The sequence below is a fragment of the Mus caroli genome, chromosome 2, assembly GCF_900094665.2.
Source record: "Mus caroli chromosome 2, CAROLI_EIJ_v1.1, whole genome shotgun sequence".
NCBI lineage: Eukaryota > Metazoa > Chordata > Mammalia > Rodentia > Muridae > Mus > Mus caroli.
The window spans coordinates 34,570,141-34,593,712 of record NC_034571.1 but is presented as its reverse complement, the minus strand read 5'-3'; the positions used below and the strand labels follow the sequence as shown (position 1 = coordinate 34,593,712).

Sequence of the window (23,572 nt, the reverse complement as noted above, 5' to 3'; positions counted from 1 at the left end):
TAGAACAGTGCTTGGCTCACAAAGCTCACTTATATAGGAGATGTAGAAGGAAGGAATGCACAGACGGGTTACTTGAGAGGTGTGAGATGGGGGACCATGAAGGGCTCAGCCATCAGGATCCAATAGAGCTAGGCCAGTTCCGGAACTGGCTAAGCAGGGATGCCTGGCCATCTAGACAAAAAAACAAAACAAAACAAACAAACAAACAAAAAACCCCACCTCCTTTCCTATCTGATCCTAGTACCCACATAGTCCTACCTGAAGTCCTTGAAGCCACACCCTTAGTCCAGCAGACTTGGCATAGCCTCAGTTTCCCCAGTTACCAATGGACCATATCTGCAGCTCCCAGAGAAGCCACCAAAAAGGCCACACAAACCCCACCTGATGGGTTCCACCATGCCATTTCTCCACACTAGCCATTCTGACTCCTCACTCAGATCTGGGACAAGCTGGACCACGCAGCCCAGGCAAGGACCCAGGGAGGAAGCCATTCAAGGGGAGAAACTCCCAGCCTGGTGAGGGAGCAGGCCATAAATCAGGTCCCACTCCCACCCAGTCGCTAACAAGCCGCTGCCTATCCGCCTACATGGGGTCCCAGCCTCAGGCTCCCTCAGCAGCCTGGACAGCCAGCTGGCCAAGGCCTCTCCAGTGCCTTGGCCTCTGCCCCCACCCAGGGCCCCCATAAAGATAGGGATATTTTTTTTCTTTTAGAAGAGTGAAAAAAGATATAGACCCAAATGAAGAGAAACACCAACAAAGGAGGAGAAAGGCCTGCAGAGTCACGTGGGGGCAGAGACCAATTGGGCCTCCGGTGGCCCCCCCACCCACGAGGGGAGGAGGAAAGGACGATCGGACAGGGCCAGTTTCCAGTCCGCCGCTGCTCGCCCGCTGCTTGGTGAAGAAGTTTCTGAGAGCCCGCTAGCCACTGCCCTACCTGGGGCCTGGGAGCCTCCCCACCAGGACCCTGGTGCCCAGTGTCCACCCTTATCCGGCTGAGAATTCTCCTTCCGTTCAGTAAGTGAAGGCCGGGGCCCAGGCCTCTAATGGCCAGCCTCCCTCCTCAGTGCCTTGCTCCGGCCTAGACTGGTCACTGCCTGCTCTACAGAATGACCAGCGCCCACCAATCTGGGCAGGGAAAAAGCCAGGGGTCCTTCTAGATCCATTTCCCCACTACAATACCCCTCACCTTTCCTATGGTGTGTTACAGAGGAGCTAGGCCTATGGCGACAGACCCAGTAGGGTCTGAGGGTGGTTGGTGGTGTCTTAGAGGTAGCCGGGAGTTCCTGAGGGTGTGGTGTTCTGTGTCTGTCCTGAGGGTTCTCTTAGGTTTGTCTTCTGGTCTTGGAGTCTTGCTGCCTGCGTGTCTGAGTTGCATCTATGGAGGTATCTGAGCCTCCATATGTGTATGTCTGTGTTTCTACTGTAAGTCAGGGCCAGTGTCTCTTTTGCTTCCCTGGGTAAATGGATGAAGGGCTGTACGTCACTATAAGGGTGTACAGGAAGGGGGGACATTAAGTGGAACCCTGGAGGAAAGGGCTGAGATAGAGGCAGAAAGGTAGAGAGCAGCTTGGTGCCCATCCCCCATCCCACCAGGGATTTAGCCCAGAGGAGTGTCCACATTATCCAAGATGCCCCTGGTGGGCTACTCGAGAGATGCCCAGTCAGAATCCCAACCAACCCCCATTCCTTCATCCCCATTGCCTGCTGGCCTCTGAGCCTAGGTTCATCTGGGGGCTTTTGTTTTGGTTTTGTTTGTGTTTTTGCGATGTAAGAAATGAACAGCAGAGCCTCACACTGGGCGTGGTCTGCCACTGAACCCCATTCCCTCCCCAGTTTCACTTTCTGAGGGTTCCTATCTGGAGGGAATTTGTTCAATAAGCCCGTGTAGCCCCTATCCCTGAGGTTTAGGTGCTCAGTGTGGGGAGAGGGCCTGCTCTGGCTCGCTCTCCTTCCTTCTACGATTCATCCACTTCAGCCACGCAATTTCACTCAACTCAGCTCTGTAGGACGGGAGGGAATGACTTGCCTGAGCTAGGACTGGACAGCCAAGTCGGTTAGATTCGGTGGTTCCATCGGGTGAATGACTTGAGAGGTTCGCTGTGCTAGGTCCAAGCACAGCTTTGTCCAAGCACCCTAGTCCAGCACCCACAGAAACCCGAGCCACGGGTGGGATCCACACAGAGTTTTGAATGGGTGGGTCCCTGCCAAGGCATAACTGCTGTGCTTCCCCACTGAGGCTTTCTGGCGTCCATTTCCAGTCCCTGGCACTGACTTCCACCCCTGGTGGCTAAGGAGACTGGGCTGGATTGAGTAGATCCAAAGATCTCTCAACCTCAGTTACTTAACTTGAAAAGCCATCTGGTCTGGTGCACGCTTCCAGCCCAGAGCAACTGCTCTGCCACCTCACCCGCAAGCCCAGTAGTTCTCCCCCGCGTTCTCCCCCTCTCCCTTAGCTAGAGCAGAGCTCACAGGGGCGCCTGGGTATAGCCCCACGGCTTTGCTTTTCGGGCTCTGCGCCCATGGAGCTCCGGCTGCTTACCAGACCTTGGGATGCGGTAGAGTGGAATTGACCATACATCCCATTTCCAGGCGAGCACCCTGAGGGAGACTCCTGGTAATGGGGTTCGCCCCCCGGAACTCTTGCTGTCCACTGCACCACATCCATTTTCAGCCACACTCTGGGAGAGCTGGCTTCGGATTAAGATACAGGGCTGGAGTGGGTGCCTGCAGCCTGAAGAGGCAAATGTGGCACTGCTAACTCAAAAGTCCAGTTTTTCCTTGCCCACCGCCCCACTCACGCCCTTAACCACTTTCACGCAGCCAAACGACCAGCGTTCAGGCCTCGGCACCCCTAAACTGGACTAGCAAACCGGAGCTCGCCTCCTCCCTGCGCAGGGTGGGGGTGGGGGGCCCGAAGCTTCCCCGCGCACGGCACCTGACCGGATTCCGGGGGTGCTCAGGGTCCCCAATTCTCTTAGAACTCGCGGGCTTCGGAGGATCGAGCTGGGACTGGAGGGCCAGGAGGTGAGGGTGAAGGCCGAGTGGAGCTGTAGGGAGGGCAGGACACAGGCCAGGTTGTGGGGAGGACAAGGACCGCGCCTCCGCCCCCGGATACCGCACGCGCGCATATAGAGCGGTCACCCCGGCCCCGCGCGGCGGGTTCGCGAAGCGCGCAGTGCGGCGTAGGGGCCCGGGTCCCAGGTGCGCCTCGAGCAGCCCCGCGGGCGGCGGGCGCGGGGAGGCGGGGGCAGAGCGGGACGGTCTCCCCGCCCTCGGCCCGAGTGGCCGTCATTGCGGGCGGGCAGCGCTGAGCCCGGGTGCGGCTTCATCGCGGGCGGCGGCGCGGCCAAAAGGTGCGGGGTTCGGTGCGGGCCGAAGGCGGGGTGCTGCTCGCGGGAGCAGCCTGGGTGGGCGCCGCCGTCGTACTGGCTCTCACGTTCCCGGCCACGGCTTTCGGGATTTGGACTCTCCGTCTGAGGTCTACCGCAGCCTGCCTCCCACTCTCTGTACCCCTTCTCCGCCGGAGGTCTCCGCCCCGCTCCCGCGACCCCGCTGCGCCCTCTACGCCCGCTCCCGGCCCGACGTCTCGGCTCGCCGGTGGGTGCCGTCGCTGCGTGGCTTTGTCTGCGGACCCAGCGGCCCGGCGCCTGGGTTCTCTGCTTCTCAGGGTCAGCCCCTGTCCCTCCACGGGGCCACGCCTTGGAGCTCTCTGCCCGAGCCGCAGCCTGTCTCCCCATCCCCGACCCTCTCGCTGGGCACCTCCATCCTTCAGGTTTTCCGTTTGTGTTTCTGTCACTCTCCTTGCCTCGGTCTTTCCAGGGTGTCTCTCCTTGCTCAGTGTCTCTCACTGTGTCTCTGATTCTGTGTCTCCGTGGTTTTCTCGTTGGGCCTGTCACTCCTAGCCTCTGATCCCGTCTTTTTCGTTACCCATCACAGGTCTTTCGTCTTTTCACTATGTACTGTATATCGATCTTTTAAAATCATCTCTCAGTCACCGATCACCATCTGTCCATCATCCATCTCACCTATCATTTATCTATCATCTATCTACATAATCTATCAATATCTACCTACCTACCTACCCAATCAACCATCTACGAATCTCTCCCAATGTCGTTGGCACCGCATTCCTGTCCCTGTCACCCAGGATCCCCTCTCCGTTGAGCAGTACTGGCTGGAGTCTCTGTCTCTTTTAGACTCTCTGCCTCGGGTCTCTGTCGGGCCCCCAGAACAATCCAGCTGTGTGCCCTACTTCGCCCTGGTTCCCTGGCGTCTGTCTTGCCCGCGTCCGAGCCTATCTGATTTTCTCAGAATCGGGGTTTTGTTCTCAGACAAACGAATCTGGATGGAAACGCATCGAATCCGAGGGTCCCGGATCGAGCGCAGCAGAGGCGGCGAGGAAGCAGCCCTGGAGCGCGGCGGGTGGCTGAACTGCAGCGCAGGGACATGGCCCGCAAACCCCCGCACCCGGCCCGGGCTAGGGACCGCCCCGTGTGCACAGACCAGGGCAATCCCAAGCCAGTCGCCGTTGGCCCGCGCTGACCCGATCCTCCTTCCACAGGCGGACGCCGCGGGCATGGACTATTCGTACGACGAGGACCTGGACGAGCTGTGTCCAGTGTGTGGTGACAAGGTGTCGGGCTACCACTACGGGCTGCTCACGTGCGAGAGCTGCAAGGTGAGCGCAAAGCGGGAGCAGGGAGGGTGTAGGCAGCGGGTGGCAAGGGTGCGGGCGGCGAACGAAGGTCGGGACCTGGCGCTCATTCCCTTCCTCTGGAGCAGGGTTTCTTCAAGCGCACAGTCCAGAACAACAAGCATTACACGTGCACCGAGAGTCAGAGCTGCAAAATCGACAAGACGCAGCGTAAGCGCTGTCCCTTCTGCCGCTTCCAGAAGTGCCTGACGGTGGGCATGCGCCTGGAAGGTGCGCGTCCTGCACGCCCGGGACCCCTGACTGCTGGCCGCCCCAGGGAGCCGCGGGCGGGCCTGGGAGAGGGGCTGAGGGGAAAACGGAGCAGTTTCTGGATCCAGGTGATTGGCCCCTCGGCGTGACGTTGGGGCCCCAGCTCTGCAGGGAGCAGAGGCAACTAGGGAGTCTAGGGCCAGAAGAGTGTAGCATGTTAGGGCCTGCCTGGGCTCAGTCCCAAAATATCAAAAACGAGACTTCCAGACTATGGTGGCCCATCCCTGAAATCCTAGGACTCTGGAGACTGAGGCAAGGTAACCATGCCAGTCATCATATTGAGATCCAGTATCCCCCCACCCCTACCCCGGGAGGCAAGTCTTTCTCCAGGACAGAACTGTGCCCCAATAGTCCCACTGTATGAGAAGCTCCCAGACACCCCCATAAATTCCCCATACCAGCCAAAGCCACAGCTCTCAATAACTTGACCATGTTCAAATCCCAGCTTTATCACTTGTAGACTAGGGACTTCTCTGAGCTGCAGATGCCCCCATTTGAATAATGAAGTAAAAAAGTAATGCTCGCCTTGTGTTAGTGGGAGGACTGGGGGGAGGGGGGAGTAAGAAAAAGCGGGAGTTGCCTGATGTGAAGGGAAAGACTCGGCAGAATAGCTGTAACTGCCATTACTATCACACTTTCTGATGCCATTTGTCCATCACTCTTTAGACTGTGCATCTGTCTGTCTGTCCGTCTGTCTAGGCATGTAAGTTTCACAGGAATTGAGATTCCTTCCCATGCAGAGTCCACCCCTGAGAAGGTTGGGGTGAAGGGAACAATGGCCTATAGCTGCCTCTCCCCTTCTGTTTTGGTCCAGAGAGGAAAGCAATGGTCCATCAGGAGAGACTCAGAGAGTGGACAGTCATAGCTTCTACCCCGCTGGCCCCAGTCGGGCTGAGCGCCCAGCCAGCAGCTGTTGGCTAAAGTTTTTGCAGAGAAGGCCCTGAAGGCTGGGGAAAGCTGTGGAAACATCCTGCTACCTAGAGAGGGACTCAGATTGAAGGAGGTACCCTGTCCGGTGTCTGGATCCCTCGTGCCTAGGTCCAGGTCCGAGCAGGCAGAGAGCTGGCTATTGTGGGTGGCAGAGCCTGCGCAGCAACCTGAGGGAGCAAAGCCCCACTGTTCACCTCCCGGCAGGAAGATATGTGGAGGGCAGGCTCCCAAGGCTTTAGTTGTGTGGAACACCACCCCTCTCCCTTTTCTCAGAGCTTGGGTGGGGTCCTGTCTGAGCAAGGGCTGGAGCCACACTGGAGCTGCAGAGATGCACCTGTTGAGTCTGGCTGGTGACACATTCTTGGCCAGGAGAAAAACATCTGGTCAGCAAAATAGATCCCCTCCTCCAGCACCAAACCCAGGCTCACAGTAGACTGCTGTAGGGGAAGCTTTGTACAATCAAGAAGGCACCCCACCGTGAGCAAAGCAGACTAGGGCCCCTTTGCTTTCCCCATCTCCCTGTCAGAGCCTGGACGGGGCACCTGAACCTAGGAGCTCTCAGTCTGAGGTATGGGGCAGGACAGGAGGTTCTGCCTGGGGGAATTCTGAGACTTCCGGAGGTGGCAACATTGGACTGGGTGTTAAGTAAATGAAGAAAAAGAAAGAGGTTCCAGGCAGAGGGGAGGGTGGGTGAGTGGGTGGAGGAGAGGGAGATGGGGTCAGGAGAATGTGGAGAAAGGCCTGGGATGCCAAACCAAGGCTGATGAAGACCACTGAATAGGAATGGGGAATGGTATAAGCGTGTGTGAGAGAGACATATCTTTTGGGAAAAGATCTGTGGCAGAGAGTTGGGAAGGTAGAACCTGACAGACTGCTCCTGCCCACAGCTGTGCGTGCTGATCGAATGCGGGGTGGTCGGAACAAGTTTGGGCCCATGTACAAGAGAGACCGGGCCTTGAAGCAGCAGAAGAAAGCACAGATTCGGGCCAATGGCTTCAAGCTGGAGACCGGACCACCGATGGGGGTGCCCCCGCCACCCCCTCCCCCACCGGACTACATGTTACCCCCTAGCCTGCACACACCGGAGCCCAAGGCCCTGGTCTCTGGCCCACCCAGTGGGCCGCTGGGTGATTTTGGAGCCCCATCTCTACCCATGGCTGTGCCTGGTCCCCACGGGCCTCTGGCTGGCTACCTCTATCCTGCCTTCTCCAACCGCACCATCAAGTCTGAGTATCCAGAGCCCTATGCCAGCCCCCCTCAACAGCCAGGGCCACCCTACAGCTATCCAGAGCCCTTCTCGGGAGGGCCCAATGTACCAGAGCTCATATTGCAGCTGCTGCAACTAGAGCCAGAGGAGGACCAGGTGCGCGCTCGCATCGTGGGCTGTCTGCAGGAGCCAGCCAAAAGCCGCTCTGACCAGCCAGCGCCCTTCAGCCTCCTCTGCAGAATGGCCGACCAGACCTTTATCTCCATTGTCGACTGGGCACGAAGGTGCATGGTCTTTAAGGAGCTGGAGGTGGGTACCTCCTCATAGCCCCCAGTCCCTGGCTCTAGCTACTAATCTTAGCTGCCCATTATCACCCTTCTGATGGACAGTGCAGCCTAGTGGCTTCAGGCAGTGTCTGGGGAAGTACCACTGCATGGAAGAAGGGCATTTCTGAGCTATTGCAGCTTCCTGGTGCCTGCTGTTCCCTGTCTCTCTCTCTCTCTCTCTCTCTCTCTCTCTCTCTCTCTCTCTCTCTCTCTCTCTCTCTCTCTCTCTCTCTCTCTCTCTCTCTCTCTCTCTCGGCATTTCTATGGACAGCTCTATCTTTGAGACTCTGGGCTCCCTCAAACATTTGTCTTGGCCCCCAAATCTCCAGCCTATGTCAGAAGCAGGTCCCGCCATCCTATCCTCTCATTTATTCAGTAAGAACCCCAATCCCACCATCCTCAATTGTCAAAGATGTGGCTCTGGGTGTATGACTTTGTGTGTTTGTGGACCTGAGTACTACCTAGCTAATGTGATTTACTACCCTGTGATGATGGTGATGGTGATGGTGATGGTGTGTGTGTGCAAACATGTGTGTACAAGAATGTAGGATAACTAGATGGAATTCCTGCCACATGCAACTGCCCTCCCTCATCTCAGTGCCCTCTTTCTCTCAGGATTAGTGCACATAAAGGTAAAGAAAGCAGGATCACAGCTGGAGGGACTAAGGCTAGCAACAGGAAGAACTTTCGAGTCATTTCATCTACTAGTGTGAAGCCCTAAGGCTGGAGAGCTGATTCGGCAGTATCCTACCTAGCTCCTTATGCGCACCACCCCCAAGACAGACTCACTGCTGCCTGGCATGGGTACAACCCAACCTGACCCTCCTAGGTCAAGCCCCCCTGGTTGTTCTGAGGCTAGCTATAAACAGCTGGCTGCTGCCCCTGCCCCCCCCCCCCGCGGGAAGCACTGCAGCCTTGAGCGGCTGTCAGTGCTGACGCCACTCTGCCTGGGCTTCCTTTGGGCATGTGGCCAGATGGGCTGGGGGCACTGCCTGCCTGGCTGGCATCGAGGGGAATAAGGTAGAGCATGGGTTTTCTGAGCCTTATGGGGGAACCTCAAGCCCCCCAGGGGACTCTGGGAGTTAGGAACTGATGACTGACCGTGACTCTCATTTCCTCATGTCATGTCTCTGTCTTGAGTGACTTCTCTCACTGGCCCTTTCTAGGCCAAATGATGTAGGTAGATATTGATCAGATATTAGACCCTCCCACCTTCCCTGTACTGAACGCTCTGGAAGATTCCCCTCCCTGCCCCCCAAGACGCTGCAAATATTCCCTGAAGTCCCTGAACAGAGAGTAGAAGGAGCTAAGCATTCTCAGCTTTCCTGGATCTTGGATTCAGGGGCAGGGCACTTCCTCTGGCCGCCTTCCTGGTTGGGGAGGTGGGGGGTCATGCAGGATGGGAAGGGCTTTTGTCCTAGCGTTGCTGAGTGTTTTTTCCTGCTTCTGGCTTCTCTGTGGCCCAAACCTTCCTGCTTCCCCTTCCCAGAACCTGTGAAAGGAGCCCAGGAATCAAATCTTCACCATAGTCAGTGCTGCTTCTGAGGGACCTTGCAGATAAGCCCGAGCCCAGCACTTACAGACTCGCTAGAGCCAGTATGCTTTGCCAGGCTGGAGGGTCTGTGTCATAGAGGCCAGACATGCAGGTCAGAAGAGCTGAGGCTGCCCAGTGAGCTGGTTCTCACCGTGCCATGTGCAAATCTTAGGAGAGATTTAGGAAACTTAGGAAATCTGTGTCTCTATAACTAGGGTAGCCTCTGAGATGGGCACTGGGGACATCAGAATGAACTGGACCCAGGAAGCTGTAGGGAGAGCTAGAAGATATATGTAGATTGTCAAGGAACAGGTCCCCGAGTGCCTCGCGTGGAGAGAAATAGAGGACCTAGGGGAAACAGCTGCTACATCTGTGGGAGTCAAAGGTTTCTTTGCAGAAGTGGTCAGAAGACAGGTCAGGGCATGCACCCGTGGACTTAGCAAGTAACTCTGCTCTTCTGGCCTCAGTTTCTTCATTTGTAAGGGTAGGAGGAGCCTAACTGATATTTTCCTGGTACCCTGTAAAGGCTGGGTGAGCTAGAACAGGTAAAGAATTTGACATGTACATGAGAAACCCCATTGGCGGAGTCCATTCCTCCCCTCTGCTCGGCCCTTATTTGTAGTATAAGAAAGAATCTCCATTCTTCTCCCAGGACTTCTGGGAAGAACACAGGGAAGGACACACAAGGCCCACACACCTCTGAGCTCTGTAAAACAGGACCCACTTTGCCCCTGGTGGTGTACCAACTTGTTACCTGACCAGTGATAGACTCACCTTTACCAGGTGCTCAGCACAGTCATCAGGAAGGACAGGCTGGAGGAGGTGATGGCAGTCCATCTTGACATCTGTCCCTCCTCAGTGTCCCACTCTCCTTCCCCACGGAGGCCCCCCTTGGCAGCAGATAACTGCTCAGATAGATGGTTTATTGAGACACAGTGCGTCTGTCAGTACTGGGCTGATAAACAGTTGCTCAGCCAGGAGTGTGCCATGGTCAGCCATGGAGTGTCAGACCCTGAAGAATTACTGAGCCTGTTGGCCTTGGCTGCCAGACTGATCAGACCCCAGGGGCTCCAGAGAGGCCTGCTGAGGGAGAGGTCAGTACAACACCATCAATACCCTTCTTGGATGCAGACTGCTGTGTCAAGGCTCCAAGATTTGTGATGGGCCATAGGAGGACTCAACAGACAGGCTGGGCTGGCCAGGGACCCCGAGCCAGGACTACAAATGACCTTGTTCCCAAGGTGGCAAGAGGAAGGTGGAAACCAGCTCTTTGGGCTGAGAGATATTCTTACACACGCAGTTTCTCGTGGAGAGCACAGGCAGTCGCAGTATGTTGGAGTTGGGTACCCATGTGTGTATCTGCCCACCCACAGGAAGAGGTGAGCATGATAGGAAATTTTGCTTGGCCAAAAGGAAAATGGAGCAGGTCCTTCAGAACCTCTGGGGCTGGACCAGGTGCCCTGTGCCCTCTCAAGTGGCAGCTGTGCCCGATTGTCTCAATGCAGAAGAGGGAAGAGCGTCCTTTCCTATCACAGATCAGGAAATGATGGTTGAGGAGAGCACATGACCGGGTGAAGGGCTGCAGCCCGGGGTCTGGCGTGCTCAGCGTACGTAGCCTTATGCTGCAGCCTTCTCGTCGGTCCTCAAGCTGGGCCAGCCAGCCCCACAGCTGAGGTCTGGGTAGAGTCTGCTGCAGGGCTGGGCACCCAGGTCGCTGTGACCTCTCTGCCTTCTGCCAAGGCTCAGTCTGCTTATCTCCTATTACTCCTCTTTATCGTCTCTCCTGCCCTGCTTTTTCCATCTGGGCACAAGGGTATCTGCGCCTATGCCTGAGATGGGGACAGAGAATGCTCAACCCTGCTGGGCCTCTTTCTGGGTCACCCACATGGGTCTCTATTTACTTTGTTGCCACTGTGACCTTTTTATAGGTTTTTTTTTTTCTCCACCCAGGCATCCAGAAGTTCTAAGGGGCCCCTAGATCCCCCTGCCTGGTTTCACCTGGGTGATTCAGTCTTACTATCTGTCCCATGAGTATCTGTCACCTGGGCAGGCATGAGGGGCTCTGGCACTGAGTTTTAGTTTACTCCTTGGAAAGAGTGATGGAGAGGGAAATGTGAGGAGAGATGGGGATTCTATGGAGATCTCTATTCTAACAGTGATGGGGCTCAGGACAAGCAGAGAGGTCTGGGTTTGGGACCCAGAGGAGATGGGTAAGGACTGGCAGAAGCAGGGCCCCCCTGCTCTCCTGCCCTGTGTGTTGGAGCAGGGGTGGGTGGGTGGGATCCTGAGGAGCCTGCATGACTGTCTGGATGCTCTTTCCTTTTGACCCTCTGTCTTTGGTAGGATTACTATGGCTGTGTTGAAACGCAAAAGCAAAACCAAAAGCAATTTAGGTGTGAAAGGGTTTCTTTGGCTTACATATCCTGAGCTACAGCCATTGAGGGAAGTCAAGACAGAAACTCAAAGTGGGCAGGAACCCAGAGGCAGGAGCTGATGCAGAGGCCAAGGAAGATGCTGCTTACTGGCTTGTTCCCTATGGCTTGAGCAGCCTGCCTTTTTATAGAATCAGGACCACCAGCTTAGAACAGTGGTATGTTTCCCCCCACACCAATCACCAATTAAGAAAATGCCCTGTAGGCCTCCTTCCAGCTCAACCGTATGGACACATTTTTCCAGCTGAGGTTCCCTCCTCTCAGTTGACTCTAGTTGTGTCAAGTTGACATAAGACTAGCCCACACACCTGTCCTCTCCTTTCTCATCACCTGCCTGAGGACCCCCAGAGAAGAGGGAAAGGCTGCTAAACCGAGGACAGAGCTAGTCTTTATGTCTAGTTATCTCTCCTTGGGCTTGAGGGAAGGATGAATGTTTTATGGAGTGAATGCCCCTTCATCAGCTTCTTGCTGATGCCTGAAGGGCCAACAGTGGCATGGGGGAAGCCAGTTCTGCCCTCTCATACTCCAAAGTACCGAGAAAGACGGGCATGGATTGGTGCCATCTTAGCTCCAAAGGGTAGTGAGAAAGCAGGGTTGAGCAGGGGCTTCATGGACAAGGTAACCAGTCTGTAGGAGACTCTGAAGTCCTGGTGGCAAGTGGGACAAGCGGGGAGGTTGTCTTCTATGTCTGGTAAAGAGCATGGACCTAGAGGCACACTGAGCTGTACAACCATAGGTGCCTTGCCTGAGCTCAGTGCTCAATTTCTTCTCTCTGTAAAATGATGGTGACTGTCAACGGGGTTGACATGCAGCAAGGTTGGTGGTAGTCACTTCAAGGTGTGGTCCAGAGAGAGCTGGGAGTATCTAGCCAACCTCAGTCCCATTCCTGGAAATCCCATGTGGTAGAAAACAAGAATTGGCCTCTATATGCACACTGTGGTACACACACACACACACACACACACACACACACACACACACACACACAAATGTAAAGCAATTATTTTAAAAAGAAAGTCTTTGGGCTGGGTGGGGAAAAGGAGGTGAGTGGGGATAGGACAGTGAGGGAGGAGAGGTTGGGTATAGGGGTGAAGGAGGAGATGGCAAAGTATCTCTGGCTGTAGTTATCATGGCACTAAGCAGAAGTTGCTCCTGTTGGAAGCATCTGTCTGTTCTGTGGGAGGATGCAATGACCCCAGAGTTGGGGGATACTCAGCAGGGACTGTCCTCCCCTGGGCTCCAAGGCCCAAATGCACCCTGATGGTTAGAATCTACCTTGCTCATTGTTCTGTTATCACTGCAGACAGCTGAGAGCCCGTGAGCCAAGTAGCTCCTCTATCTTCCCCAGGAGCCTAGGTACCTCTGCAGCTCCCCCCAGGGACCCTGCAGGGGCAGCCATGATCACAGGTCCTCTACTGGGCATAAGTGGTGAGGGTTGGTCTTCACAGCATTAGCTCCTAGTCTTTGACATTTCCTGGGTGTGGGATATGTGACTGACCCTCTCCAAACATTGGAGTCACTGAACGATTGAAAACATGGAGGTCCAGAAAAACTCTGGGACACATGTGAGGTCACACATCTAATGGGGGCCTGAAGAAGGCCCTCACTGGGCCCCAATGAAGCAAACAGCTGGGCAGATAGGACCATCTGAGACTTTGAGCAGAGAGTTGAGAGAAGGGCCCGGAGGACAGTCCCCAGCTAGACCTCTGCATGATTCTTTCCTACAGGTGGCTGACCAGATGACACTGCTGCAGAACTGCTGGAGCGAGCTGCTGGTGTTGGACCATATCTACCGCCAGGTCCAGTACGGCAAGGAAGACAGCATTCTGCTGGTTACTGGACAGGAGGTAACTGAACTGGTCAAACCCCTAGTCCTGCATAATCCCAGGCCTCTCCAGGCTGACTCGGGACACCCCAAATTCCAAATTCAGGGACATGCACTAGCCAGGCTTCTCTGTCCTGGGGCCTTTTGAGGAGCCACAGTGTGGAATGGTCAGTGGAGGTTCTTATAGGAGATAACAGTGGAATTGGATCTCCCCAAAATAAGGCAGAGTTGGTCAGCTGGTACTGAAGTGACAGGTAGCAGTCTATGCTGTCACACATGTGGATGCTGCAGGATCAAGGACTCTGAGAAGGGATTCAGAATAGGGCCAAGGAACTGTGGGGTGGCAAGTGTGAGAGATGAGGTTACAGGCATTGCTAAAGGCTGGTGAGCAAGTGAGACCCTGTAGGTCTCCATTCTCATAAATGATGAATGAATGAATGAACGAACGAACAAAGGAACACAAGAGTGGGCGAAAAGTCCAGAGAGTCCAGAGAGACTCAGAATTTGGCCCTTTTAGATCAGAGAATGTATTACAGGGGTGGGAAGTCATGGAGAAGGCCTGGAAACTCCTGAACTCCACCTCCACCCACAGGAGGGATATTAGGGTTCCTAGTGGATGTGGGTGAAGGAGCCTAAAGTGCTAGGGTTTGGAGACACATTTAAAGAGGACAGCACAGAGATGGTGAGAGGAGGTATAGGGAAAGAAGTAGGAGGAAGAAAAGAAAATCTCTGGAGACAGGAGAGTGGCCTCATGAGGGGACACAGGTTGAATAGTGGGCACAGTGGGTACTGGAACAAAATGCAGATCAAGGTCCTACTTCCCACCCCCTGCCTCTCAGGACCTGTGTCCTCATTTTGGGTTCTTATCTCCCATGTTTCAGGCCACTGGAAGAAGGAATGGGGATGCTGGTCAAAAGGGGTTACTCTGGGCCACAAGAGTGCAAAGATAGGATCTGGGGGATACATGGTGCTGCGAGAACATTCTGGGTATAGCCACCCACCTATGCTTGATTGTGTGACTCTGCACATACAAAGATGTGTGGGTGTCCATAGCTGCCTGGCACAAGTGTAAGCACAAATGCGTATGCAGGTGTGTGTCTGTGTTGCTGGGAATAGCCACTGAAGGGCAGGAGTGGGCGTGGATGTGCAGATGTGAGTACCATAGCTTCAGGGAACAGATAACAGCCTTGTGAATATATCTGCATGAATGTGTGTGTGTGTGTGTGTGTGTGTGTGTGTGACAGAGAAAGAGAGACAGACACAGACAGACAGAGAACGAGGTAGGTTCTGATGGACCAGCTCTTATATGGTGGCCATTTCCTGTGCTCAGCAGAACCACCCCTACTGCATTCTCCCCTGCCCCAGGAAGGGCACTTGTCAGAGTCAGCTGTACAAGAACTGTTCCCACTACAGGGCTGGAGGCAGTTCTTTGTAAATGAAGTATCCTTCAGCTCCGCAGTGTTCCCACTGCCTGGTGCCTGCTCCACTGCCACTAAAGATGAGGCCAGCCATGGGGGCTCAGCTTGGTTCAACAGAGGGAACAAAGCTGGCAAAATAGTGAGGCTGAGGCTCAGTGCTTGAGCCAGGTCACTGCCCAGGACCTTCTGCCCTGTGCCCTTTCATCCAATCCCCTGTCTCTCTGCCCACCTCCCTGACCTGCCCTCTGCCGGTACAGGTGGAGCTGAGCACAGTGGCTGTGCAGGCTGGCTCCCTGCTGCACAGCCTGGTGCTGCGGGCCCAAGAGTTAGTGCTCCAGTTGCATGCACTGCAGCTGGACCGCCAGGAGTTCGTCTGCCTCAAGTTCCTCATCCTCTTCAGCCTCGGTGAGTGGCCTCTGCAGGCGCTGCAGTAGAGGGTGGTAAAGATGTTGAGGGCCCTACTGTGCTTAGAAAACCCAAGGGACAAGGATCCTCCTATAACACAGTGAGTGTTATAAGGGCACACTGTGGGTCAGGGCCTGGCTGCTCCCTGGAGAGACTTGGTTTCTTCCTGTGAAATCCTGAAGGCTGAGATGTTGTCTATGTTTTATTTTCCATGGGGTGAGGACCTTTCTGAACACCTGATTTGTGCCAGAAATTGCTCTTCATACCTAGCATGCGTAAATGCCTGCTGCATTTAGGACTCTCTCTTCCCTGGCTCCCATCCTAGGGTCCCTACTTTTCCCTAACTCCCTGAACTACAGGGACCCAAGTTCTGACTCTAGATCCCTTCACCTGTACATTCATTCATTGTATAAACATCTGCTGGTGCCAGGAACTGGAAACAACATAGCAAATGGGAAAGACCCCAACTGCTACCCTCAGTACTTAGGGGAACAGCAAGTGTCTTATAAAGGGCAGAATACATAGATGGGGGACTGCATAGCAGCACGATGCAACTATTATGGAGGTATGCCTCAGAGAGCCCAAGTCCTGGGCTAGAAAGCTTGGAAGAGAGAGTCTCCGTGGGTGAGTTGGGCGGAGGATTCGTCAGTGGGGAAGCAGGTATGGAACTGGAGAGAAGACAGAATGGAGATATGGCTTTGTGGCAGTCTGGCAATGATGCTTCCTAGGGTGTAAGAAGTGTTTGGAAACAGAGAGGAGAAGGGAGCTGGTCAGGAAGCCCAGTGCTCAGGCAGAGTTGGCCTACTTGCCACTTCCATGTGGCTGGGGACAAGGGCCTGGGACTCTCAGCCTGTCTAGGGTTCCACAGAATGTTAGGAAATGAAGTTGCCACCTTAGAGTGTAGCACAGCTTTAGGTGCCCTGGCCATGCTTGGGAGGATCTTGGGTGAGGTGCTCAGCAAAGAGGACTTCTCAGCATCAGTCAGAGCTCCAGCCGTGCTCTCTCCCCTAAGAGAACCCCACGGCCCCCTTTCTCCTACAAGCAAAGCTACTAGGCCCAGTTGGACATTGGCCTCCCAATTTCTCCTGGGGCTGGACTCAGTGGTGCCTTGACTTGGGGCAGCTCAGCACCCCTCTCCCATCCCATATGCTAACTTCACCTCCAGTAACTTAAGAGAGATCAGTGCTAGAGTGGGGAGCGTGGGAAGAGCCTGGATAAGTGCATGGCTGCCTGGAGTCTAACTCTGATCTCTCTGGCTTTGTGCAATTGAGCAAGTCACTCTCTGAGCCTCTATTTCCCCATGTGTGAAATGACATCCGTCAGTGTCCTTGACATGCTGCAAGGATACAATGAGGCAATTCTACCACAATCCTGGCCCTCAGAAGTGTGTGCTGATATTCTTTATTAATCATCCTTATTAAGTCCATAAACAGATGAGCCAGAGTGACTGAACAAACCAGCCTACAGGCTCAGTCTTTATCCGTGCTTTGCGTCTGACTGAGGGCTTTATTGTCTCAGGTCTGGCCATGGTGGCGGAGGAGTTCTCAGCTCAGTGGGCCTGAAGTTGGGTTGAGGTAGGGGGTGTCAGAGGAACAGGAGACAGTGATTCTGGGACCTCAACCTACTGGAGCCTAGAATGAGGGGACAATGACTGAGACTCTGTGACTCTAGAGAAAACCCTGACTAATACACTGGGTCATAGAGTCCTTGGAAAGAGACTTCATGTTGGGATAGGAGGTGAGCAGTCCAGTATGATCAGAGTTTGGGTAACTACTGGGTCAGGATGCAGGATGCAGGATGCAGTACATATATCTAAGCTGGACCCTGCAGTGTGAATATGAGTGTGCTGAAACAAACAGAAGGAACAGCCTGTTGGAAGTTATGGGAAGGGGATGGGTAGAGAGGAGGCTACAAGGTAGACAGGGGATGAACTGTGCATGGCCTTGGTTATTGGGTACCTTGAGCCTTGCTCTGAAATGGCTCCCACTCTGGGAATAACATGACCACCTCACATCTGCATATCACCATCTAAGGCCCTTCCAGCTGCAGCCTGGGGTAGGATAGTAGGTTGATAGCCTAAGCCCTGCAGCAGGCAACACCTGTAGCTGGGTGATGATAGATGGCTTTCTGACTCTGAAATGCAGGATTCCTCGTCAAAGCTGAGCTTTCAGGAACTAGAACTCAAAACAGGGCTGGCCACCTGTCCACAGACATCTAGTCAGCCTGCTTATGGCATCCTCAGCATCACCGCCCTGGGCTGGGCAGCCTCAACCCCAGGCAGTAACTGTCATCCACCCCCACCCTGTCCCTCTCCACACACCTCTTTCTCGCTTGTCTCTGCAGAAGGGTGCCATTTGGCGTCTAAATAGCATCTCAGGCAGCTCAGAGGCAGGTAAGGAGGCTTAATTAAAATTAGTGCCTCTCTCCTGGCAATCGCAGTGTTTATGAAGATGGGCCCGGCCGGCATTGTTCCGCCGAGGACTTAATCGAAGCTTAATGGATTGACCTAACATTCGATTTCCTGATTCCCATTGAGGCGCACGGCAGCATTCCCTTAAGCGTTTGCAATTTACCCACCGCTCCAAGCCAACAAAAGACGGACTGAATAGCAGTGCCACTCGAGGGGCCATTGTGCGCGGGGGCGCCTGCCTGAGTCACTGCTATTGGGACAACATTCTTTATGCCTCGCTGGAATGAAAGGATTATTCAAATATTCAATTAAACCGTGAAAAGGGGGCTTTTCTGAGATCCCGGGGGCCCCCAGCTCATGGAGCTAGCGGCTGCTCCCAGGGTGGGGTGCCATCTCCCACCCCTTCTGCCTCCAGGGATGTGGGCAGTACCGTCCATTCTGCAGGCTCAGGGCCCAGGCTGGTACTCAGCAAGGGTCCCTGTCCTGACCTGCCCCATCTTATAGAAGATAGGTTCCGGGGTGGCCTCTGGTTGCAGAGCTGGGGTGTGGGCCCCTTGGCATGTGAAGGGAGAATCTCCAGGTTGGAGACGATGCCTGTTCCTGGCTCTGAGAGCAAAGGTTACCGCACTCAGTGTGACATGGCTGTATTCCATCCCTTAGACTGGGTGAGAAGAGAGGTAAACTGATCTAAGGTTTCCAGGTGAGGGAAAAGTTAGGTGTGAAGTCAGACCCAGGGTGGGATCTTAGGCTAACCCCATAGGTTGCAGAGAACCTGATTCGGAAGCTCTAGGAATCTCAGCCCCGCCCTGCCCGCCCACAGCCGGAAGTCCTGCAGCTCCTAGAATTAGACAGGCTTGGGTCTGAATCCTTCCCTGATACCTGTGAGTGGTCTAGGCACACTCTTGCAGAATGAACTTCTTGCAGTCTAGATATCTGAAGGGATGACCCAGGCTGGTGCCATGAAACGGATCCCAGCTTTGGTCTATGGCTGCTGTGGGTGTCCACCCACCCTATAGCTGCTGCCATGCTCCAGGGCCATGGAGGTCTTAATATGTGGGAACTGAGAGTCCAGAGCTTTCTTAGAGAGGGGCTGTCCCTGAAAGTTGTCCTTGCCCTGTGCCCTCCCCCTTCTACCCCACTGTCATCCTGAGTCCCTGATGCTTGTTGCTGAGAACAGTAAATCCTGGTAAAGCCAGAAGCCGAGGCCCTGGTGCCTCCATCCCTTCCATCTGAGCAGCATCCTGGCCCATCCTCCTCCACCTCATCTCTTTCCTCTGAGCCCCTTTACTGGGTAGCCTTGAGGCAGACCCCATCTTTCTCCTGTTAAGAATGTAAGAATAACCCAGGGACAGTGTGGAGGTGCTGGCTGATGATACAGGGATGGGAAAGGGGTTGGGGCAAGGACAGATGGCATCTCTTGCTTCCAGGAGACCAGCTTAGTGGAATGACTTCCTGTGATCACCTTGAAATGTACCTGAAGCCAGCCAGGCTAGAGAGCCAGTTTGCTCTGTACAGTTGGGTAGGCTTCACTGTACTGGGGGACTGAGGCAAGGAAGGATTGGGCTGTAATCGCAGAATATTCCTCTAGACAAAGGGAGCCCCCCCTCTTTTTTTTCCTAAAAGGCATAAAGATGTCTGTGAACTGGTGGCAATCCCAGGGAAGGGAGGAAGAAAATGACCCTAGCCCACTTATTGGAGGGTGATGGGAGCCAGGGTAGAAGCCAGCAGCTGCCAAATCCTGCCATACGACTCAGGCCAGCTCCGGTTTCCCTAAATCCATCTCTGGACAACACAGGCCTCAGCGGGTATGCTGGGGGCGGCGGAGGATCAGGGTTGCCAGGCACCTCAGCTTTCCTGGCGCAGTGGGTGTTAAGAGGGATTAGAGGGCCAAGAGCGCATGCTGGACCAGCTCCCCCACAGTAGAAAGACTGGGGTACCTACCTCAAGGGAGGAAAGCAGATGAGTGACCCATCTTGTGAACCTCTGGAAATGACAGCCCAGCAGAGACTAGGGTAGGCTGGGGGTCTGATGTTAATTAAACTCCTAAGCAGGACATGAGCTGATAGAGGCTGAGAGCTGTGACAGGGGCTTGGTGACAAGAGAGGGACCCGGACACCCTGTTTCCAGCCCCTTTCCCTGAGGAAGGTGACCTTTTGTGCAGAACAGGCAGGGACTTTTCCACAAGGCAGCTCACTCCTAACCAACTCCAACGGCCTCTTTTGTGTCTGAGGCAGGACTAAGGCCCAAGGATGCACTGATCACCACACTCCAGCCCCAGTCACATTTGGTCCACACTGAGCCACCTGCTCCTCTCTCTCTCATTGGGAGCTGGCCTTCCATGTCTATCTGCAGCTTCGTGGCGACCATTGTTCTCACACAGCATGTCTGTATGGAGAGGGCTAGTAAGCCAGGCTGCCTGCCTGTTGTTCACCCGCCCGCCTTCTTTCCACCCTCCCCCAACCCTCTCTTTTCCTTTTTTGATAGTATAGGGGATAGAACCAGGGCCCATGAGTGCCAGGCCAACAGTGTGCTCTAAGCTACACTTTACTTCAGTGCCATTTTACATTTATGGAAATGGCTTTGCCTTGCAAACCTTCAGTTCTTCCCACTCTCTCTTACCTGGCACTCTGCCCTGCTTTTCAACATGGCTCCATGTGCTCTGGGTATATCCATTCCCCAACTTCCCAGACGTAACCGAATGCACTCACCCATGTCCCTTCTCATCATGAACAGTGCTGCAAAGAAGCTGACCCCAGAATCCTATGACTGAGCCTCTTTCCAGGGTATGCCCAGAGCGCTCATGGGTCTGACACCCTAAGACAGGTCCTTTGGACAGTGATGTTGATGGTGGTGTCTATCAGGGAAGGGGTGATGGCTATAGGAAGGCTTTGATATGCTTTCTCACAAGTCGGTACCTTACATCCTGGTAGAGACAAGTGCACCCCATTTCATAGATGAGGAAATAGAGAGGTGTAAACACCACACTAGCAATACATCTGCTGATGCTCTGGATGGTCTTGTCAAGTAACCATGGTGACAACAGCAATGGTGACTGGGCCGGTGATATGGTTTAGTGGTTGGTGATGGTGGCGGCCATACTGATAGAACACGGATTAGTCCACTTGGGAGGCAGAGAGAAGCAAGTGGGTCCAGACCAGCCAGGGAGACATAGTGAGATCCCGTCTCAAAAAAGAAAGAAAATAAACAAACAAAACAAAGACAAAGAAAGCACAGGGAGACATCTGGGGACAATATACAGAGTGATGTCAGTGACGGTGGCCACAGGGTGGAGGTGGGGAGGCTGCCATTGAGAGGCTCATAGCAGTCTCTGCACCCACAGGGTGGTATCCTCTGGGAATGTGGTATGGTGCTGGTAATACTGGTGACTGTGTCAGCCCAACTTTGTTGGTGGCACAGTGACAAGAGGGTGATGGGCTGCTCCCGTTGCAGATGTGAAATTCCTGAACAACCACAGCCTGGTAAAGGACGCCCAGGAGAAGGCCAACGCTGCCCTGTTGGATTACACCTTATGTCACTACCCACACTGCGGGGACAAATTCCAGCAGTTGCTATTGTGCCTGGTGGAGGTGCGGGCCCTGAGCATGCAGGCCAAGGAGTACCTGTACCACAAGCATTTGGGCAACGAGATGCCCCGCAACAACCTTCTCATTGAGATGCTGCAGGCCAAGCAGACTTGAGCCTGGGTGCCAGGCAGCGGGCAATAGGCAGGGATGCCACTGCCTTCAAAAGACTCCTTGCATTAGGTGATCCAGGAGCCTGTCACTAAGCCCCTGCCCCTGAGCTCCAGAGCTGTGTGTTTGGGATGACGGGCAAGGATGGGCGGGGATTGGCCGGGGTAGGTTGCCTTCACTAGCCATTGGCCTGTGTCTGCCACTTGGAGTGCCCCAAAGGGGGCTTCTAACCACTCCTTCCTCCATCAGCCCCCAGCTTTTTTTCCTGGTATCTGAGGTCCCAGGAGGAGGCTCAGGATTCCCTGGTGGGTCTGGATGTCCCTTGGGTCAGAGGTCATCCTGTCCCTCTCTCCTGTTATCAGAGGCAAAGAAAGGTCTACAGGCATCAATGAGGGCAGAGGAGGGGGTCTCCAGACTCCACTGAAGCAGGGAAGGAAGTCCACTGTTGTAAACTGAGTTTGCTAAATTTGGTCCCCAGAGGACACCATGAGAGAGGGTAGGGCAAAAAGAGCCCCTCCTGCCCTCTATCCATCTAATTCTGATCCTCTACCTGTAGAAGGACTTTGGTGTGATCATCCTTCTCCCGGGGCCCAGCTACCCAGGGAGGAGGAGTCTGGTGTAGTCACCATTCCTGCCCTAACCCTGCCCATCATCAGCTGGCTGGGCTGGTATTTATCTGCAAGGTTGCAGTCACCAGGATTCTTTTCCTTTCACCTAGATTGTCCTTGGAAAGTGTGTGAGAGAGGAGTGGGCAGGAGACAGAGGACTGAGCTGGGAAATGGGGACTAGCACCAAAGCTTTCTCCTGACATCTCTTTCCAAGAGTCAGGGTGGCATCTGGTCATCTCTATGTACTCCACCTCACCCCCGAGAAGAGCTATTGCTTGCCCTCTGCCTCAGCCCCACTAGGGAAGCAACAGGAGGCCTGCAGGGGCTTAGAGTCCGTGCAGGTGGGGATATGGGTAAATCTAGGAGAACTCACAGATCTTTATATGAGGACAGTGCTGAGGACTTTCTCATGGCTCCATCCTTTTGGTCCCTTGCCACTACCCTTGAAGCTGGCCTCAGTTCCCTGGCTGCTGCTTTGCCTCCTGAAAGCCACTCTGTAGGACCAAGCACTGGGAGAGAGGCCTAAGCCATCCTCTGTTCCGGACTGGACATCCACTGTCTTTCCTGCTTTCGCGTCAGATTTACAGCTTATGCTAGGCCTGCCCAACTGGACAAGGCTGTCTCCTGTCTTCTACTACCCTGGCTCAGCCCCCACCTCTGCTCCTGAAATGCGTGCTCCCACCAAGGCCAGAGACCCACAGCCCCAAGACAAGAAGTGCCCTTATAAACCCCTGCAGCCCTGCAGCCCTGAAATAAATTTTGCAATTAGTTTCCAGTAGCATTTGTGAATTTGCATTCTGAATCGAGGTGTAGTCCCTGGGGTAGGTTCTGGGTGGCAGTGAGGGTTTGCCTACCACCAAAACGTGTTCAGCTCAAACCTCTGGGAAGGGGCACTGTTGAAATGGCTCAGAAGGTAAAGGTGCTTGCAGGCCTGGTGAAGGAGAGAACTGACTCCCATAAGTTGTCCTCTGACCTATGTGCAACACACACACACATACATACACACACATACACACACACTTAGAACCTGCACAAGACCAAGCCACCACTCAACATTCCAGCGGGACTCACGTATCCCCTACTCCTACTGACTGTCAATGGCTTCTGGGGGGCAAGAGAGTCAGATGTCTTTCAGGGATGTGATTCTAACCCATTCTCCAGTGCTCCATTGGAAGGCCCTGCAGCCATGTACACACAGGCTTCACTAAATGGACTCAGCAGATTAAGAACATGACTTAAGGAAGTTGGGAGGGGGGAATATGGAGAGAGTCCTGGAAACTGAGCAGTGGGAGATGGATTCTATCTAAATATCTGTGTGTCTACATACATATCATACACATTGAAGATATTTTTTAAAATGAGGTGGGAGACAGTTGGAGAGCCCAGGGTGGAGAGATAGCAGGTGCTATTAGGCTTTGGGCCCCACCCCAAGCCTGGGGCTCAAGTATACCCAAACCCTGGGAGATACTGTGACTTTCTGGGGTCTCCTCTCAACTCACCCGGTCGTACCAGTTCTGCCCCATACTGAAAGTGCATCCATTTCATGAACACCTTGCAAACACCCTCCCTCAGCTCCCTGTTCTTTTAGGGACTCCAGCAAGGGGTGGGGGGTGGGGTTCAGTGTGGGGATCCAGATTCCAACCTGGCTCTCCCTTTCTACCCTGTCCTCAGTCCCCACCCTTGCCGACGAAGCCTGCTAGGTGGCAGCACTGAGCTTGATCAATACCTGAGTGTTCCAGCACCTCAGGTCCCCTTGGATCTGCTCTTCCAGGCCATCTTTGTAGGTTCTCCACATTCGCTCAGCTGAGGTGGTGCTCAGCCA

The 23,572-nt window shown here is 54.3% G+C and overlaps 1 protein-coding gene across 1 annotated transcript; it reads left to right on the top strand.

The window, feature by feature from the left end:
- Nucleotides 1-828: 828 nt before the first annotated feature.
- Nr5a1 (nuclear receptor subfamily 5 group A member 1) lies at nt 829-22,528 on the top strand. The gene is made up of 7 exons (XM_021150705.1): nt 829-1,014; nt 4,562-4,678; nt 4,783-4,924; nt 6,781-7,409; nt 13,120-13,239; nt 14,893-15,040; nt 20,901-22,528. Exons 2-7 carry the CDS (start codon nt 4,577-4,579, stop codon nt 21,146-21,148), a joined length of 1,389 nt encoding a protein of 462 aa, XP_021006364.1. The 5' UTR covers nt 829-1,014; nt 4,562-4,576; the 3' UTR covers nt 21,149-22,528.
- The last annotated feature ends 1,044 nt before the right edge of the window (nt 22,529-23,572 follow it).

What these genes read in the sequence shown, in the direction of transcription:
- Nr5a1 (XM_021150705.1), top strand. Translation starts at nt 4,577, where the DNA reads ATGGACTATTCGTACGACGAGGACCTGGACGAGCTGTGTCCAGTGTGT. An exon ending in GGTGGGCATGCGCCTGGAAG is followed by an intron (nt 4,925 to 6,780) that starts GTGCGCGTCCTG and finishes TCCTGCCCACAG; the next exon opens with CTGTGCGTGCTGATCGAATG. An exon ending in TGGTCTTTAAGGAGCTGGAG is followed by an intron (nt 7,410 to 13,119) that starts GTGGGTACCTCC and finishes TCTTTCCTACAG; the next exon opens with GTGGCTGACCAGATGACACT.